Source organism: Monodelphis domestica, chromosome 3, assembly GCF_027887165.1.
Source record: "Monodelphis domestica isolate mMonDom1 chromosome 3, mMonDom1.pri, whole genome shotgun sequence".
NCBI lineage: Eukaryota > Metazoa > Chordata > Mammalia > Didelphimorphia > Didelphidae > Monodelphis > Monodelphis domestica.
Window position 1 is genome coordinate 112,115,347 of NC_077229.1, and position 21,009 is coordinate 112,136,355.

A 21,009-nucleotide genomic window follows, 5' to 3' on the forward strand; every position below is an offset into this window, starting at 1 on the left:
GCTTAGAGAAAGAAAAAATAACAGAAATCCAGATCCCAAAGGAGATTGTGGTCATCAGAATCAAATGGTGGGGCCAAGAGGGATAAGGATTAAGAAAAGGCTAGAATGTTGGTAAGTTTGAGATGAGCAGTTTCTATCGAATGACAATTTTCTCATTTTTACAGATATTTAGTTTTTAAAATAATAAAAATTACCATGCATACATGTATACCCCCTAGTGTTGTTGTTTTCCTCTTTTTTTTGGTCTTTGAGGCCATATAACTGATATGTATGATGCTGTCTCTTAGTGTTCAAGAAAAGGTTAAATTATATTCAAGATAGGAAAGGATAGTGTTTACTATACTTTAGAAGGATTTCCAGTAATACTTGTTGAAAGTTTTTAAACAAAGTTTTAGTTAACTTCATGGTAAGCAACCTTCCCTCTCACCCCAATAATGTGAGATAAATGAGATTTTACTAAATATACATACATATGTATGTGTGTATATTTTGAAAACTATCCGGAATTCTAAATTCTGAGATTTGAGAGCCAATTTTAGGAGAATTAATATCAGTTAGATTCTGAGAATCAGAGTATTTAGGTCTTATGCAAATTACTGACTTTCTATTCAAATAAACAAGAGCATTTCAGTTGCTATCAAGATGAAGCTCACATTCTACTCCTTAGCGCTCTGTTGTTAAATGTTAGTCAGCAGTTCCTCACAAGCCAAAGAGGATATTTTTCCAGTTCTTTGGGGGAAAAAATGTAGAAGAAAGGTGTCTTTTTCAAAGGGGAAAATAACCATCAATACTGAGATGAGAACACTGTCTTAAAGCAAGTCAGTGATTGAAAGCCTGGTTTGGTGGTTGGCTTTTTCCTTCCTAAAATGGCACTTCACTTTTTCACTTTAAAAAAATTTTTAATTTATATTATTTACCATCTGATATTTATAGTATGAGATTTATTGTGTGCAATATTATAATGAATGTTGTTTTAAATATTACTCATTAAAACTGATGAAAAGTGCATTTTTATCAGTTATTTTTCTATATTGTGATCCACATTAGTAAAAAATATTTCAGCATTACTTATGTTTATGTTTGTAGGCTCATGAACTTAGAACTGAAAGAGATATTAGGAGGATCTATTTTGATTCACTAATTATAAATGAAAACACACAGAGAGATAAACTTATCCAAGGTCACTCTGATAGAAGTCAATAGAGGTAATATTTTAAGTCAGGCTTTCTGATTCTTAGTCTGTCACTCTTTGTTTTCATAATTTAATCAGATGCTTGGTTTATTAGAAAAGGATAATTAGCAATTATTATGTTCAAAGCTCTGTATCAAATATTGGGGTCACAAATACTTAAGAATGACAACCACTACTCTCCCTCAGTTTTATATTCCACAGAGAGGATTAAACATAGTCACAGATAAACTATATCACACACAGATAAAAATCAGAGATATACATATATGTATGTGTGTAATATTAAAATATAACTGCCAGTGGTCACCTCCACCTGTTGCGTCGCCACTCCCCCATCGCCTCAGGTCTTGAAGAAGGTGGACGGGTTTAGGATAGATGAGTGTGCACAAAGATACTTGTGTGTTTAAGAGATTTAAGTGGAAAAGTCGGTGCACAGAGACAGTCCCACTCTCTCGGCGTTGGAAGCCTGGGTCCAGTGGCACGAAAAGTCGTTACACCTGGAGACTTCCTCAGCTGCATTGGATGGCCGTGTTGTCTTTTGTGCTCCATCACACCCTAAGCACTCCACAGTGCTTTGCTGTGTCACCCTCTCAGCTGTTGAACCTTCTTGTTGGTTTCTTCCGCCTGTTCCGCCCAAGCAGTCTTCACATGCTGGGTGAGCAAAGCCCTGGTTCACCAGGGTCGACGACCCGATGGCTACCCTCACAAAGTTTAGCCGGCCTGTCTAAGCCGTTGCCCGGGGTGTGGCCGCTGCCGCATGCTAGCAACTACTGGGAGCCACACGTGAGAGCTGGGTGTCAGGTGAGGGTCAGAGGCTGGAGAGCTGCCCTAGGAGGGCATGACAAGCCCTCCATACCAGAGATACTACCCCTCCCTGAGCACCCAATGTTTATTGTCATTCTCGGTCACCGAGTGACTACCACTACCTAATATTAAAATATAAAATATATTAATTTATAATATATTCAGTGTAAAAGAGGTAGGGGACCAGGAGTGAGAACAAAGAAAAAGAAAATGGAGAATGATTGTTGAAATCATTTTACGTTTTAGGTGTTCTTAATTTTTGTTTGTTTAGGAGTCGTCAAATATGGACATTTGAGGAAAGCCACTTAAATTTATAAACAATAACATTTTAATAAGTATTTTATTACTTCTCAAATGGGAATAAAAATTGGCATCCATACCAACAATGAATTTTAGTTTTGTGATAAATATTTACCAAGAACCTTTGATGCCCACATTCTTCGTATATTAATGTTTAACTTTGGCACAAGTTGTTGATAGTTCTTTGGACTATTTTACCATATAGGAGAAAGTAAAAAGGGATGGTAAGGTTATGAGATCAATCTTTTTGATAGATAAGAAATTATTTCTTTTTGTACAATCTTTGTACCTTGTTTTAGGAAAAAAAAAACTGTTCTCAATAAAGAGGAAGAAATTACAATTATGTCATACCCAAAGGATACCTATTGACATTTGTTGGATTAATTGGCTGATTCTTCAGGTTAATTGGAGTGGTGGGAGTGTATAGTTTTAGTTATTTAGCCTCCTGTTCATATACACTAGAGACTACTTGACTCTGGAGGTATACCCAAAAGCATGGAGAATGCTCTTAAGAGTTGGAGGTGATACTAAATGTAACATAATGGTCATTTATCATCTAGAAAAGTGACTTGCCCAGGGTCACACAGCTAGGAATTGTTTGAGGCCAGATTTGAACCTAGGACCTCCCATCTCCCATGAAAAATGCTAAATAAAAAAAAAAAACCTACATATTCAATTATATTTACAACTATTCTCTTTGTGGTGGCAAAGAACTAAAAATTGAGTGGATACCCATCAACTGGGGCACTCAACCATCTTTTTATTTACATGATTACATATAGCTGTAGAGTTGATAATAGAGTTAATAGTCCTAAAGCACAGACTTGCCTTTGCCATTACTTTGCTTAGGAATATTCAGAGTTCACTGTTTCCTCTAAGATAACAATTTCCAAAATTTATGTAACAATGGCCTCCTTTAAAACAAAAACAAATGTGACAGAAAAAAACATTGTCCTTCCTGGTCCAGTCCTTCCCTTCACCCCCATCTCTCCCCCAAAACACATGTTTTTTGATAATAGCCTACACAGGTTTGTTTAGAGTGGTTTTTTTTGCTTGTATTTTATTAGAATAAAATTTATTAAAGTTGTGATGGAACACAAATTTTAAGCATGCAGTAGAATAATGTATAAGTTAATATAAATTATCTCTGTATTGCATTAATTGTCAAAGGATTCTATATTTAGAGGAGGAAGGGATTTTGAGGTCATTTCTTCAAACCTCATTAAATGATTGAGGACACTGAAAACCAGAATGCGAGAGAAGTTAAGTGATTTCCCTACCAGGTTTTCTGATCCAAGATCTATTCTCCCTTCCCCTACATGATACTGCCTTTAAGACAAAGGGGGAAAACATATTGGTAACAATGACTCTCCACATTTTGGAATCTTTTTACTGGGACAAGCTTTGTACCTAATGTCCCTGATAATAGGGAATAAGGAGATAGGTAAGATGGAGTTGTCTTTGTTGTTGTCCCATTCCCGCCCCAACCAAAATGAAAGAGCAATGCTGTGTCTCTTCGCAACTGGATCCTAGGAACCTCTTGTACTCTTGAGGGTATATGAGGTTTCCAAGCATGATGATGACAACAAAAATTTATATGGCATTTACTAAGTACCAGGCATTATGCTAAACTATCTTTTAATTATTATATAATTTAATGCTCACAATTACTCTGGGAGATAAATTTTATTATCCCCATTTTACATATGAAGAAACTGAGGCAAGCAGAAATTAGTATTGGTACTATTAGGTTTGGAGAGAGATTAGTAGACTTTGTTTTGAATTTTATTTTCAATGAAAAAAATGAAAAAAATTTTTCAAAGATAAAAGATATTTATATGAAGTTATATTTGAAGCCATTTAAGATTTGACCATTGTTCTATACTCCTTCTGAAGTCTTGCTGTCAGTTATTAAGCCAGTCAGTAAGCATTTATTAAGTGCCTACTATGTTTCAAGAACTGTGCTAATTGGAGTATACACACACTAAAAGAGGTTTAAGATAGTCCCTAATTTCAAGGAGCTCAAAATCTTATTAGAAATACGGCAAGCAAACAAATATGTACAAGTGAGATGTATATAGGACAAATTAGAAATAATCAAAAGATAGAAGACTCAGGAATTAAGATGGGTTGGAGAAGGTCTCCTGTAGAAGAGATGTTGGTTCTTTTTGTTCTTCTTCTTCTTCTTTTTTTTTTTTAATCTAAACCCTTACCTTCCGTCTGGGAATCAATACTGTGTGTTGGTTCTAAGGCAGAAGAGTGGTAAGGGCTAGGCAATGGGGGTTAAGTGACTTACCCAGGGTCACAAAGCTAGGAAGTATCTGAGGCCAGATTTGAACCTATGACCTCCCGTCTCTAGGCATGGATCTCAATCCACTGAGGTACCCAGCTGCCCCCAAGAGATGTTAGTTCTGACTGGAGTAAGCCACAGAGGTTAGGAGTCAAAGTGGAGGAAGGAAAATATTCCAGGCTTGGAAGATGGCCAAAGAAAATACTTGGAGCTGAGAGATGGAATGTCTTGTTCATTGAACAACCAGTGTCATTGGATTGAAAAATACCTGTTGAGGATTAAAGTATTAGAAGACTGGAAAGGTCGGGTGGGAGTGGGGTAGGTTATAAAGGGTTTTAGATGCCAAAGAGAACATTTTATATTTGGTCCTGAAGGTGATAGGAAGCCACTGGAGTTTATTGTGTGAAGATTGAATTTGGCTCTCTCCTGATTGTAACAATGTAGGTACTTAGCACTTCCTTGACTGTGAAGATTAAATTGTAATTCCCTGTCAATTTTTTAGATTTTAATTCCCAAAGTGTAAACACAGTATTTAAAGTTGAGTATGGAGATCTACCCATTTTGGATTTTAACCACAAAAGGTGTGAACACCCATTTCATGCACTGAGTGGAAGGTCTGTGACCCACGTGTGAAAGAGTGTACAGTCCTGGAGTGGAGTGTCAGCTATGATTGGTAGATGTAAAATTTAGGGGAAGTGACACAAGAGCAAAAGGTTTTTAAAATTGGAAACAGAGACATACAAAGACATACTCGGTCTTGGCTGTGGAACTCGACTCTGAAGTAGCTCGTGTGGGAGACCTCAGACTGTTTCCCTTTTAGACGGTCACCTTGGTGATTGTAAAGGCTGACTTCCTTTCTTGCCCTTTCTGGAGGTGTGAGCCTCCGGGAAAGGCCCATCATCTTGAGACTCCTTTCCCCTTTTCCCTGGCGTGCTCGCTCGCTCTCTCTCTCTCTCTCTCTCTCTCTCTCTCTCTCTCTCTCTCTCTCTCTCTCTCTCTCTCTCTCCCTCCCTCCCTCCCTCCCTCCCTCCCTCTCTCTCTCTCTCTCCCTCCCTCCCTCCCTCCCTCCCTCCCTCTTCCTCGTTGTTCTGGTCAGGTTCACATTTTAGGGGGGGAAATTTTAGTGGCAAATGGATTGCACTAGAGAGGCACTTGAGATAGGTAGACCTACTGGCAGGCTAAAGTACAGCCACTGGAGAGGTAGTAGTGTTTGAGGAGGGAAGGAGATATATAGGAAAGATATTGCAAAACTGGAATTGACAAGTTGTTTGGACTATAGGAGTTGGGACAGGGTGAGAGATAGTGTAGAGTCTAGGATTACTCCAATGTTGTACTCCTGAGGGACTGAGAATATGTTGTTTTTCTCTCCACAAAACTAGGGGAAGGTGTGTGAGGCAAAGCAGTGACTAGGGAGAAAGGTAATTAATTTGGTTTTGGACATTTTTAGTTTTAAGATGTCTATAGGACATCTAGTTTGAGGTGTATGATCAGAGGTTACTCGAAAAATTGGGTCAAAATTGATAGGATTTAATTATCATTGTTACTGATGATTCCAAAAGCTTAGTTGTTGATAAAATCACCAAGTATTGATGAAATCACCAAGTAGTAGTATAAGAGGGAGAAGGGAAGGATAGGTGAGGTCAGGACAGAGCCCTGAGGAACACCTATGATTAGAGGGTATGATCTGGATGAAGATTCACTAAAAGAGATGGAGATAGAAATTCCATCTACTTTGCCACTACAAACCGAGAGTCATGTAGCCTTTTCATTTAATTTGTAGGTGAAACTTTCTATATGTGTTGTCTCCTCTATTAAACTTTGAGTTTTTTGAGAACAGAGACTGTCTTACTTTTCAGTTTGTATTCTCAGTTCTTGCATGTAATAAGCATTTAATAAATGTTTCATTCATTCTTGTCCAGATCACATTTCTCTTTTCCAGAAGGATGTCATGAGAGTTTTTGTCAAATACTTTGATAAAATCTTGTTTAGAAACAACTACAAAAACGTAAAACTTTTTTCTTTTAAAATCTTTTTTTTTTTTACAAAGGATGACTTTTTGACTTGGAAGGGAGAAGTGGCAGGAAATATTTCAGAAATAAAATAGCTTTAAAACATATTTGAATTTTATCTGTAGCATTCTTCTGATATACTAGTCTTACAAACGTATTATAAGAGTAACTAAAAAAGTCATGTTGGCTCTTTGCAATCACGGTTTCTTTTTCTGATATTTACTAGCCATCTCCTTGATAATAAATTTTAGAATTTTGCAAAAGATTGAAGTTAAGCTTTTTCTTAGATGTCCTCTGTTCTACCTCTTGAAAATAAGGACATTTGCTATTCCCCATTCCTGAAACAATTCCTGCCATTCTCCATGATCTTTCAGGGATCATCACGGATGCCCAAATGTTTATATTCATCAGTTCTTTTAGTTGTCTTAGATCTAATTTTTCTGTGCCTGGTGACTTGAATTGATCAAGGGGGAGGTGATCTTAGAAATCTCTTATTTTCTGGCTATTTCTCTTGGATATTAACTCCCCATTATTCATGTGCAGAGGGGATCATCTTTAAAAGCTGATGGTCTCCCTCTAGATCTTTTGACAAAGTATACATACTAACAGAACTCCTGAATTATCCATCATTTATCCTTTGTACACTTTTTTGTCAATCATGTAACATATTACACTCGCTGCTTGGGATACATAAATGAAGGTGCTCCTGCTCCCAGGAAATTTAATTCTTTTAGGGGAAACTATATGGGCATATATATGTATGTCCATGTAATTATATTCAAAATAAATAGCTTAAGAAGGAAGGGACACTAACAGTTACGAGGACCAAGAAAATTTATGTAGAAGGTAACACTTTAGCTAAGTCTTAATGGAAATAAAAGATTCCATGAAGTGGACATGAGGAGAGAGTGCTTCCAAGTATGGAGGAAGGACCAATGCAAGGGCACTGGGATAATATAGTGATCTGTATGAAGAATAGCAAGAAGTTCCTTTTGATTAAGTCATAGATGAAGGTAAGAGAAGTAATATAAAATTATATTATAAATTCTATAATTATGAGCATATGTGTTTATGACTATATGTGTATATAGTATATATATATATATATATGTATGTACATATATAGTGTATATAGTGTGTATGTAGTTATATATGTGTATATAAGTAGAAAGTGGAATAGCATGCTGAATCCAGGTTGGGAAAGTCTTTATAAGTCATAACAAAATTATATTTAATCCAATATACAATAGGAAGTTTCTGGAACTTAAGTGGAAGAGGAAAAAAGTTAGATGTATACTTAATAATTACATAGACCATTGTCCTTAAAATGAATTGGATTGGGGGCAGCTGGGTAGCTCAGTGGATTCAGAGCCAGACCTAGAGATGGGAAGTCCTGAGTTCAAATGTGGCCTCAGATACTTCTCAGCTGTGTGACCCTGGGCAAGTCACTTGATCCCCATTGCCTAGCCCTTACCTCTCTTCTGCCTTGGAACCAATACACAGTATTGATTCCAAGATGGAAGGTTTGGGTTTTTTTTTTTTTTAATTAATTGGAACATGGAGATAACTTCAGTCAGGAAGATAGTTATGAGTATATCATAGTTGTCCAAGAGAGGTGATATGTATTTGAACTATAGTCATAACTATGTTATGTGAGTCATTAGAAGGGAACAGATGAGAAAGATTAGAACATTAGAAGATTAGATTTGGCAACTGATTGGATATTTAGAGTGAGGGATACTGAGTAGTTAATACTAAAACTGAAGTTTAAAACCCTTAAAAGATCCTAGAATAGTAGTGCTGCTTTCAAATGAAATAAGGAAGTTTGGGAGAGGGCTAAGATTTGGGGGAAAGATAATGAGTTTGAGATTTCTGTTGGCTGTTGTAAAATACATACACATTTTGTGTCAGGAAGAAACTTTATAGTCACTAGAAATACTGTATTACCTCCCTTATTTAATAAACCTCAGTGACTCCTTCTTGCCTCCAAGATCAAATATGAAATCCTCTTGCTCTTAAAACTTGTTACAATTTGACCCCTTATTACCTTTCTAGTCTTCTTTATTTTCCTTCATGTATTTAGATCTAGCTATCCTTATTTTCTTGCTGTTTTTCAATTGCAACACTGCATCTTCTGATTTGCTGTCTTTTAACTTACTCTTTGCTATGCCTAGATTGCTCCCCCTCACTTCTACTTACTGACTTCCCAAATTTTTCCAAGCATATATTCGCATCTCACTTTTTTCAGGAGACTTTTAGCCAGTTCCTCTACTTTTTCACTTTCTTGTTATTACTATCTTATTTGAGATTACTTTTCACTTATATTCTTTATATCTTATTTGTATGAATTTTTTTGTATATCTTCCTCATTAGGATATAAATTCTTTTAGGATTATTTTTTTGTTTGTTTCTTTGTGTCTATGATGCTGCTTAGCATAGTGCATGGCAAATAGTGCTTAATAAATTCCTGTTAACTAATAGAGACAACTCAACCTATTTTCCTCCTCCTCTAAGTCACCATATATTTTCAATGTCTATCTAATGTAGAGATAATAATGGAGCAATGTGATGTTTTATTTTTTTTTTTATGAGAATAGGTCAGGCTCTTTTGAGACATTTTGAATTACCTTTTGGATGCTCTGAATTGTTAGGAGGTTTTATGCAATCTGTCCTAAGTAGAGGAATATCAAGCAAAATGTCTCTTGTGGTTATATTTTTTAAAGAATTTCATGTCAAATGAGATAAAATGCACAGTGGTTTGCAAGCCTTAAAAGTGCCTTATTAAATGCTAGCTGTTGTTATTTTGACAAATTGATGTAAGACAGGTTTTGAAAAGAGAGACTAAGATAGCATCTTTTGAATTAAGTGCTTTAGTCAATTAAATAGCTGTAAAATATATAGTTTCCAATTTGTAGAAGACTGCTTGTTTCTTTCTCAAACCTTAATTAACAATGCACACATTGAATGTATAAATTATTTTTATGAAAATTTTAAAGAGGGGGAGCTGGTATATAGATTAGTAATTGATATTTTCTTAGTTGCCTTTTAAAAAATAACAGTAGTCAGATTTTTCACCAAAAAATTTTAACTTTACCCCCTTTCAAACATTTTTGAGAACCAGTCAACTCTCATCAAACTCTGTCAATTCAAGCATAGACCTTCTTTGTATTTAGTTGGTCTTGTGCACCTGCCATTTTCTGTCTCTGTTTGCTTTAGTATATTTTCTCCTTTTTTTACAGCACATATTTTCTTGTCTTGGATGCCATATTTCTTCACTTGTGTTTGCTGGTTGAGGTAGTTTTTTAGCTGTGTTAATTCATTTACATTGCTTGGATTTTTCTAGATAATCATTTTTAAAAGCACCACTAATCAGCCAAATTTTTTCGTGCTATTTTTAATAGGAACAATACCAATGAACAAAAGAATCTGAATGATACCTTTTAAATTTATTTAATGGAAGCTGTTCCTTATTGACCATTTTAGAACTTCAAGTTGGACCAAGTTACTTTAACTTTCTGCTCTTCAATCTCTTTAAGATGACATGATTGGTTGAAGCAGTTTCCAAATTCTCTTCTTTCTTTTAATCTTATAGTTTTGTGACTTGAAGCCTTAATTTTTTTAAGTTTCTCATTTGTTAGGATACATTACAGTACATTCTAGAAAACTGATAACACATGTCAAGGGGTTTTTGGTTGTTAATATTGTGAAGTAAAATAATTTGTTTTTAATTATCTTAACTAAAATAGGAAATGTAGAATTTTAGAGTGAAAATATAATCTTTGTTGTCATTTTGACTAACTCTTATAATATATAAAGATAAGATACAAAGAGATGCTGATGACTCACTTTCAAGGTCATGTAGCTCTTATTGTTTGGATTGTTTCCTAATTTTGATTAATGAGAATATGTTTAGAGAAAAAAAGTCCTAAAAGGCTAGGAAACAGTTTTTTTAAAAGATACTTTATTTTCTAATTACATATAATAACAATTTTCTACATGCGCGGATCCAAAATAAGATCCAAATTGTCTCTTTCCCTCCCTTTCTTCCTTTTCTCAGAAATGGTAAGCTACTTGATTTGGGTTATACATGTATTATCATGTAAAACATACTTTTGAATTGTTCATTGTTGTAAGAGAATACTCACATAAAACCAACCCTCCTCCCCCAAATAAAAATAGACTAAAGTATTGTACTCTGTGTGGTAGCAAAAAATTGGAAATGAGGGGATGTCCATCAATTGGGGAATGACTAAACAAACTCTGGTCTATGATGATGATGGAATACTATTGTACTCAAAGAAATAATAAACTGGAGGATTTTCATGTGAACTGGAACGACCTCCAGGAATTTATGTAGAGCAAAAGAAGCAGAACCAGGAGAACATTGTACACAGCGACTTATACATTATGACACAACAGAATGTAATAGACTTTTTTACTAGCAGCAATGCAATGACCCAGGACAATCCAGAGGAACTTATGAGAGAACGCCATCCACATCCAGAGAAAGAACTGTGGGAGCAGAAACACAGAAGAAAAACATGATCAATCACATAGTTCAGTGGGGATATGATTAGGGTTTTGATGTTAAAAGATCACTCTACTGCAAATATGAATAAAATGGAAAATAGGTTATAAACAATGAGACATATATAACCCAGTAGAATTGCTTGTCAGCTCCAGGAGGGAATAGAGAAGGGGCTCTGCATTCAGATTACAATAGTTCTTTCTGTCAAAATAGATAACATTCTTTGTCTTAAGTCCTTCAGAATTGTCCTAGACCCTTATATTGCTAAGGGTGGCTAAGTCTTTCACAGTTGATCATTGTACAGTATTATTGTCACTTAGTACATTTTTTTTGGGCTTTTCTTATTTCATTCTGCATCAGTTCACATAGGTCTTTTCAGCTTTTTTCTGAAATAATCCTAGGAAACTTTTTTTTTTTTTTAAGATCATTTAAAGAAACTGGATTTTTGTTTTTGGTGTAGAGGAGCAAAGACTCCGAAGAGAAATAGTAGTTATCCACAAGTATCATAAAGGCTGTCATATAGAAAAGGGATCAGGCATGTTCTGCTTGACTTTAGAGGGCAGAACTAGATGTAATGAGAGAAGGTAGATTCATTGAAGCTAATTTGATTGGCAGCTGTCCAAAAGTGGCATGTACCACCTTTGAATTTTTTATCACTAGACATCTTCAAATGGATAATAATTTTTATTATATTTGCATCTTTCAGGTTTACATATGGCCCTTTAATTTTCATGGCACTTTATATGATAGGTACTATTATTGCCCCAATTTTGCAGATGAGGAAATTGAGCCTTGAGAAAATTAAATCATTGGTCCCGGGTCATATTTCTAGTGAGGAGGTATTAAAACTCAGGTCTTTGCCCTGTGCTATGTGTGAATTTCAGTGCTTTATTTTGCTTGACTGCCTTATTGAATACTCTGAGGCCACTTGTATTTGGGTTTCCTATTTAATTATGGATTGAACTGCTTCTACCTGGCTACTATAGCAGCAATCCAGGGGAAGAAACTTTGTGATGGAGAGGCCCTCTTTTCTGGCTCCCACCAACACCACCTGCTTAGTAACTACCATCAAGAGCCAAGCAAGTCAAGTGGAAGAAGCAAGTCTACCTGAGGGTCAAAAAAGTAGCATGTGCTAGGCAGACCCAACCAGCACTTCTACTTTGATGACCACCTCCCATCATACTCCACTAGAGCCATTCCAAGACTCTTTGTCCTAGAGCTCCATGAATAGTAATATCCACAAGATTACAAACTCTGCTTCTACCTCCCCAACCCCTACTTCATACCTTCAGCCACTGTTGAGGGGAAGTATCACTCATGGATATATGGCCTGGCAATTGTTGTTGCTGGTACCACACATAGCCCCTGCTTCCTAAGCCACCCCAACTACTGAAGATCTAGAGCAGAAATTTTGCATTACCAAAGTCCTTGTGGTGAAAAAATTTCAATATCTTTAATGAATTTAATTTTATTATTGGAAACAGTACTAAAGATGCATTAACATCAAAGGTCTTCCCATCTCACTAAGAACTAAAATACTTAACATGTATTTTCTCTCTATTAGAATAACTCTTACTCTTCTTTCTGTATCCCCAACACTTCTAACAGTGCTTCCCATTGTAAGCACTTAATAAGTCATTTTTCATTCATTTGTGATTTCAGATGTCTTTTCCAACCCTAGAATTATTTTAAATCTTCCTCTCTAAAACTCACAAATCTATTTTTTCCTAGTCTGTACTATGTTGCAAAGTAAAAAAATCAGTTTCTTGGAGGTCATATAGTCCAATCCCTCCTTTTATTCATAGGGAAATTAAAGCCCAAAATAAAGATATGATTAAGAATTCATGGTCTTTGCTTCTAGAACCAGTTTTCTTTTCACTGTATTGAACCCATTCTAGCTAAAATTTATAAAGGTTTAAAATAGCTCCTTTAGACCAAATGAATAGTTCTTATGGCTATATTCTACATTTCAATCTTAGGATACAGAATTGATATATTTAATATTGATAATTACATAATTATAGTAATATGGTACCTGTAATATAGTAGAGAGACACTGGTATAATATAACAGATCCCAAGTTAGGAGTTAAGAGAAATTTGGGTGTAAGTCCTGACTTTTCAATCAATGCTTTCTACTTATGAGACCTTCAGCAAGTCTCTTGATCTTTCTAAGCCACAATTTCCTTCTCTACAAAATGGGAGTAACAATACTTAAAATATATTACTAATAGGGTTTTGAAGAAAAGTTTATGAACTCCTATTTTGCATGAATTATTTTTATAGATTTAATTTTCATAATCTTTATTTCTAACTTGATTGTTCTTTTTTACTCTTCTAGATATGAGTTGAGAATTCGTTACTTGCCAAAAGGATTTCTGAACCAGTTTACAGAAGACAAGCCAACTTTGAATTTCTTTTATCAGCAGGTACATGAAGCCATTATTGTTTTCATTTGGTTGTTGAGGCTTTGGCCCCTTCTGTATGCATAATATGTACTGTTAGGCATGTTATAGGATATAGAGTTGGAAGGAGCTATAGATTGTATAGCTTAGCTTTTTCAGTTTACGGATGAAGAAACTGAGGTCTGGTAAGGTTACATGACTTCATCTAACATTTTTAAAGTCATAAGTAACAGGTGTGGTATTTAAATCCAGTCCCTTTCACTCCAAATGTGGTGCCCTTTTTAGTATATCTGTCTCCATATGAGAAATTAAGAAAGCTTATAATTAGAGGGATGCAAATTATGATCATTTTTCATCATGGAAGGAAAGAAACAAGTGTTTATTAAATACCTATTATATGCCAGGTACTGTGCTGAGTGCTTTGCAAACATTATTTTATTTGATTATCACAACTTCCTGTTAGATTTAAAATACTATATGGCTTAAACTGTTACATTTAAAATTAGTTGTCTGCCATAAACTGTGATAATTAAAATGGTTGATGTTGTAAACTGTAATGAGTTAAATAGTGGAAGATATAAATTGTGATAAATATAAGAGTGGGTGAGTAAATTTGACCACAGAAAATAGGTTTCACTACAGTGTCTTGGTTTTAAATCAAATATAAGGTGGTCGCCAGGGAATATATTCCCAAATTATGAATATGCCCAAGTCAACTGGGTTTTATAGAGAATTTAATTAATAATACAATGAGGAATTAAAGGAAAGAGAGAAAAAGGAAGTAAGTATGAAGGGCCTTAAGCCAACATGGCCTAGGCCTGAATCTTAAGAGAGAGAGATCAGTCAGTCAGTCTTTTATCACTCACCACAAGATTTGTCTTAAGCAAGGATGTCTGGGGAAGAGAGTCTCCCCAGAGGGAGTTCCAGCCAGAGTCAGCCTCCCAAGGGACTTCTTCTCAAGAGATTTTCAAAGGGCCTCCTCCAAAAGGATCTATCTCCAAGGATCTCCAAGCCTCCTTTGCTCAAGAGATACCTTTTCTTATATAGGGTTTTTTTTCCTATGTCACCTCCCCTAAGTTCTTCCATCTACCAATCACCGTAGATGTTTCCTAAAGGACAGCCCATCTGAATTCCTGATAAGTCAACTAATCCCCTCAGTAAGTCTGAACCAGAGAAAACACAGATGAGTCGACTAATCTCATTAAGAGAAAACTTGCCCACCCTTTTAGGTACCTAGCATCCCATTGTATCAATTCTAAAAAACAGGCATGGCTCAAAGAACTCCTTGCCTTATTATAAGCATGGGTCCAAGTACTTTCATTGTTTAGCAAGGAGTTTTCTCCCCTAAAGCAGTCTTAAGGGTGGAGTAGAGGTCCTCCCATAGCAAGGAGTTTTCTCCCCTAAAGCAGTCTTAAGTAGGGGTGGAGTAGAGGTCCTCCCATTTCTGATCCTGGCAAGTTCTGACATCAAAATGGGGAATGTTTCCAGTAGGGAATTTGTTCCAATGGAGGATTCCTCAATGTGGAAATTTTTAACATTCACAAGTCTGAGAAATTTCAAGATTTACATTCCCTGGAAGGAAGTGTTATTGCCCTTGTTTTACAATTGAGGAAACTGAAGACATTGGTGAAGAGACTTGTCCATCATCACATTTTATTTGATAGTATGTTAGAAAGGATATATTAGTTACTAATTAGGGAGTGATGGAATCGAACTCTCACTCTTGGAAAATCAGTCAGGTAACTCTTTGAGGGACAGATTGAGTGAAGGAGATCAGGTAGGTGTAGTCTATTGTAGTATTTCACCTAAGTGGTGATTAGGACCTGAACTGCCGTCATAGCTCTTGTGAGTTGAGGCAAGCTGGTAGCATTGTAGATCGAATACTGGGCCTGGAGTTAGGAAGACTTGAGATCAAGTCCAACCTCAGATACTTTACTGTACGACCCTGGGAAAGTCATTTAATATATTTTTGCTTTAATTTCTTCACCTATAAAATGGAATTATTTTAGACTTGTTGTGAGGAACAGGTGAAGTAATATTTATTAAAGGGACTTAGCACAGTTTCTGGTACATAGTTGGTGCTATATAAATGCTCATTCCCTTACCTGAGATTTAAAGAGAGAAATTACAATATTTGCTAACTAATTGGATTTTTCAAGTTAGTGAGAGAAGAGTTGAGTGTGGCATTGAGTTTGAAAACCTGGGTTATTGTTAAACTTAACAATAATAGAAAAATTCAGAAAAGGGGGGTTTTAAGGAAAGATAATGAATTCTGTTTTGACATATTCCCCTCAAAGTATGTATGGGACATCTAATTTGAAAGATACAATTGACAATTGAGAGAGACTAGGGCTACATATATTGAAATGGGAATCATCTGCATTGAAGTAATACTTAAATAGATGAGTAGATAGATGAGTAGAATAGTAATAAATACTATTAAATAGATGAGTAGAATAGTAGAGTAGATGAGATTACCAAGCCAGAGAATGTTGGGGGAAAAGCCCAGGGCAGAGCCTTTGGGTTTGTGAGTAGTGTATGAGTTGGCTTAAAGTGGACAATGATTAAGCAAATGAAACTCAAGAGAGATAAGAAAGGAAAAGGGAATACAATGAACAATGCCACAAAAACTTGGGGTAAAGAAGGTGTTCAGCAGTGTCAAATGCTTCAGAGTTCTGGAAGGAAAAGAGGTTGAGAAAAGACCTTTTGATGTGGCAATTAAGAGATCATTAATAACTTTAGAGCAAAATTTTCAGTTAATTGAGGTTATATATCATTTTGCAGAGACTTTAGAAAACAGTGAAAAGGGAGGAAGTAAAGACATCAAGTCTTAGGTAGCTTTCTTAACGAAATTTGAGAAAGGGAGCAAAGGTAGAAGGAGATATTTGGTGAGTATAATATAGGTTCAAGTGTTTTGTTTTTATAATGAGGGGGTTTGACTGTGCTTGTAGACAGCTAGGAAGAAGCCAATAGATAAGTAAACATTAAAGATTAGAGTGAAAGAATGAATAGTGGAGGGAACAATATTCTAGAAAAGATGGAATGGATAAGAAAGAGTGTATGTAGAAGGGGATGGACTTGTTAAATAAAAGGGCCACTTTGTCTTCATAGGCTGGAATAAAAGAAGAACTCTGCAGAGGAAGATGTCAGGGGGATGTAAAAGTGACTTTGATTTTGTTTCTGATTAAGTATGAAGTTTCCAGCTGAGAGCATAGCAAAGGAAAGGTGGAGAGTAGTAACACATTTATAACAATAATTCCATTAAGTAAAAAAACCTGTTGATAAACAACTTCAAGTATGTTTATGGTGCCAAATTAACAAAATGAGATGAAATATTAGTGGTTTGCAGGACATCCTTTTTTTGTGGGTGTGATTTGCAGGATCATCTGAGCTAAATTTTGCTAAAGATGCACTCGTGACCACATAGAGATAAACCTTGAACCTGTGGATTAATTTGAGTAATTCTTGGTTAGGAAACTCCTACCAGTCCGGATTGGCACCTTCTCTACAATTTCTAGTCTTGGAGCATTTCCTCTAGCAGTGGTATTAAACTTGAATAGAAACAAGGGCCACTAAACTCTACTTCCAGTGATCTGTGCAGGTCACATACTGACATACAAAATTACATATTAATATTATCTGTATTTTTTGTATTTGTTTAGTTACATATTTTCCAGTTACATTTTAATATAATTGAGCTATACTTGGGAGTGTTGTAACCACGGGACTGATGCCTTTGGCCTAGAGCACTATAAAATTAAGTGGCTTCTCCATGGTCACACAATCAATGGGTTATCAGAGGCACAACTTGAACACATCTTTCTAGCTTCAAAGCCTCTAGCTAGTATGCCATGCTACTTTTCTTAACAGCATATAATCATGCAAAATTTTGTAGTTGGAAAGGCTTATAATAATTATAATCACATATGTAACCTAGTTTCTTTATACCAAACATTATAAAGTTTTTAACAGATTAGCTCTCAGTAGTTGAAATGTTATGAACCAAGAGCAAGGTGTAGAGGGGGAAAACCAACTTCTTAAAGAATTTCTTAGCTTTTGGAAGTAAAGAACTTGGCTATTAAAAGTTTTATAGTTAGATGAAATTTGCCTTACAGTTGGAAAATACCTAAATAGTACTTTATTTCATCAGAACTAGGTGTATGAATTACTCTCTTCACTAGTGTGATGCTGGCAAAAGTTTAATCCTGTCACTTTTTGAAGAATTCTTATGATGAAAACTTACCTTTCAAAGCAGCCTTTTTCTGGATTCATCTCTTTTATCAATATTCTTCTTAAATTATTGGTATAATCAGTGATGTCACTAGAACAGAGAACCTGCCTCTACATTGAAAGAAGTTTATGTGACCTTTCGTCAGAGATGTAGAATGAACCAATTAATGCTTCAACTAAAAATTGAACTAGACAGCTTACAAAGTCCCTTTCATTCTCATGTTCTAAGAACTACCCAGTTATTGTAAGAGATTTAACTCACTTCTAAAGTTCCTATCATCACTCTTTTCATAATTTCTTTGTTCAGATTTAGCCTTGAATTTGCTTTGCTTATTTTCTTTGGAAACTTCTTTAGGAACAGTCATTTTTCAAATGCTTAACAAAAGTCATACTATAGTGTTCATTTTCTGAATTCCAATTCTTGCCTCAAACTGTAGAATTGTCGACTTTGTTTCATTATGTCATACTGTTACTAGCTTGCCCTATTTTCTCTGATAATTTCAGAGAATCTTGTTTTCTAACTATAGGATTAAATATTAAAGTACACTGTTTAGTAATTTTACAGGTATATTTACTAATCCTTTTGCATTTCATCATTATATTCTGGATTTTTTTTTCAGTTCTTTATGAGAGATCACTTAGTATAGTAAAGAAAGCATTGGGCTTGTTCAAAAATCTACTTCTGTTCTCATCTGTTGGTCTTTGTGACCTTGAGCAAGTCACCTTATCTATAAATTTGCCACATAGTTACTATAAAGTTATTTAGAAATATTCAAATACTGAAGAAATATTAATTCTTATATATTTGTTGCTTATAAATAAATTTTAATTAAAATGCTATATACATGTGAGCTATTATTATTATGACAGAGTAATGTGATATAGTGCTATAAAGCAATAAAAGTTATTTTATTCCTTTTTTAAAAGAGTTTAAAACAAACAAACAGCAATACCACTGTTTATTTCATAAGAAGAAATTTTCTTCACCTCAAATAAATGAATGTAAGACAATGTATAATCCCATACTATTTGTTAAATACTATGCAAACAACTTGAGTACATTGATTTTAAAAAATGAAAGTGGTTCCTGCCTTCAACAGGATGCTTTTCATTCTTATAGCAGAAGTGAATACTCATAGTAGAGTGGTGACTGAAGAAAAATATTTTACCTTGGAAAGTTGCAAGGAAAGATGGTGAGTGGAGCCATATGGAAATAGTTTGAGAAATACTTTTCAGGGGGACTTCTAGTTAGTTAGTTAGTTAGTTAGAACTATATACACTCCCTGATTTGATTAATTTCAGAACTGAAAGTGGGGAAGAAGGGACAGGTTGGTATGGAGAGGACTAGGGAATATAATGAAGTATGGCTAGAGGTATTGAGAAGTCATACCATATATATTCTAGTGACATTACTGTTATAAAAAAAACGTGGGAAGGAAGGCAAACTTTTGAAATTTCCTTTTGAGCCTGCTTATGAAACATAGGAGTTAGCTCAGTTTGTTCTCTATATTTACCTTGATTCTGAATGATCTTTGGCTATGGAAAAAAATTCTACCTTCAAAGGAGAAATACTTGTCACCATTGAGATGACAAGAAAAAACTTTTGGATTCCAAAACATATATACTTCAAAAAATTTTTTGAAGAGTGAGGGTGATATATAATGGAAAGAACCAGAACTTAAAAGGAACAAAGAGAGTTGTTCTCTAGAAGAGGGATTAGATTTGTTGTTACTGATCCCAAAGGGCAGAACTAGGAGTAGAAGTTGTAGAAAGAAGGGTAGATTATAACTACAAGTGAAAGAAAACTTCCTAACCCTTGGAATCTTTAAAAAATCTAATAGGTGGTTTGGGGAATTACTGGCTTCACCCTCCCTAGACTTCTTTAGTCCAGCACTGTTATTGTCAAGGAGATTCTTGCCTCAGTATAGGACAGGACTGGGTTTCTTGACCTCTGATTTTGAACCCCAGCTCTTGTCACTTGTTGTGAAACCAAAGCCTCCTTATTTCAACCCTATGGGCCTTCATTTCCTTGATGTCAGGGTAAAAGGATGGGACTAGATAATCACTAATGTCTCTTCTAGTTATAATGATGTATGACTGGCAACAACTTTGAAATAAATGCATATAGCTTTCCAACATGACTATAAAACAGACCTTCAATTTGGACAAGTTTTTTCCTGACCAGTCACTGATTTTTGTTTATCAACTTAAATCTAACAGGCAGTATAGAAATGAATTTAATGCCATTCTCTTTTTGGATGTGCTTTATGTAATGCTTTCCTCAGCAACTAGCCTAAATCTGATTCCATAATCCATAACCATATCCTTGTGCCTTTCCTAAGTTCCAATCAGGACAGCTATTCTCTAGGAGATGTAAGATGTAAGGTCTTACATCACTCAGCAGTGAGGAAGAAGACAGACTAAAAGAAATATTAAGTCTTATCAATATATACCTTGCCAGAGAAAATACACACATGTGCTCTAATTTGTTCACCTATTCTCAACTTGTTGAGCATAATTTGTTTTTAGTTTTAGCAACTATTACTAATTATGTTAGGTACATTTTTATGCAGATGGATTTTATTTTATTCTTATCAATAACTTCTTTAGGTTGTGGGGTCACTGAATTGAAAGGTATGAATATTTTTGGAGTTCTTAATGTATAATTGCCTTCTAAAAGGTCAAACCAGTTCGTACCTCCTTCAGTGGTATATTGTTGTGCCTCTTTCCACATCTACACAAGTATTAAATTTTACTATTTTTTATTATCACTACAAATTTGCTGTGTATAGAGAAATATTTTTTCAACTAACTGATGTGTTTATCTACCATCTACAATGACCTGTATAACATTTGAGGTCAATACAGAAGCAGTATACTGTTACATGATTACAATTTTTCAGTCCTCTAAGTTTTGTTCTTATTGCTAACATGCTTTTGAAATGTTTTTATTAGCTTCTTCATTTTAAAATTACATTTATTTCCAAAATATCTTTATTCATCTCCCTTATCCAGCAAACCATCCACTATTACATAATTTTTGTTACAGAACTATTGAAAGTTTTCAGAATCCAAAACCAGTAATTGTGTCTGCTAGTGTTTATAAGTTATATGACCCTCACCCTACTTCAGGGCTTTATCATTTCTTGCTGAGAATATTGAGTCAGTCTCCTAATTTGCCTATCTTCTTTGACTCTTTCCCTCTCTACCCTCTCTGCCAAATTGCTCTGCTAATGTACAGGTATGACCATT

At 35.1% G+C, this 21,009-nt stretch overlaps 1 protein-coding gene across 12 annotated transcripts in view; it reads left to right on the forward strand.

Moving 5' to 3' along the window:
* Nucleotides 1-21,009, forward strand: part of PTK2 (protein tyrosine kinase 2) — a 426,082-nt gene that overhangs the window by 171,301 nt on the left and 233,772 nt on the right. For all 12 annotated transcript variants that reach the window (XM_056823019.1, XM_056823011.1, XM_056823017.1 and 9 more), the window contains one exon: nt 13,464-13,551. In XM_056823019.1, the coding sequence (XP_056678997.1) occupies nt 13,464-13,551 (88 nt within the window). The remainder of the gene's footprint in view (nt 1-13,463; nt 13,552-21,009) is intronic.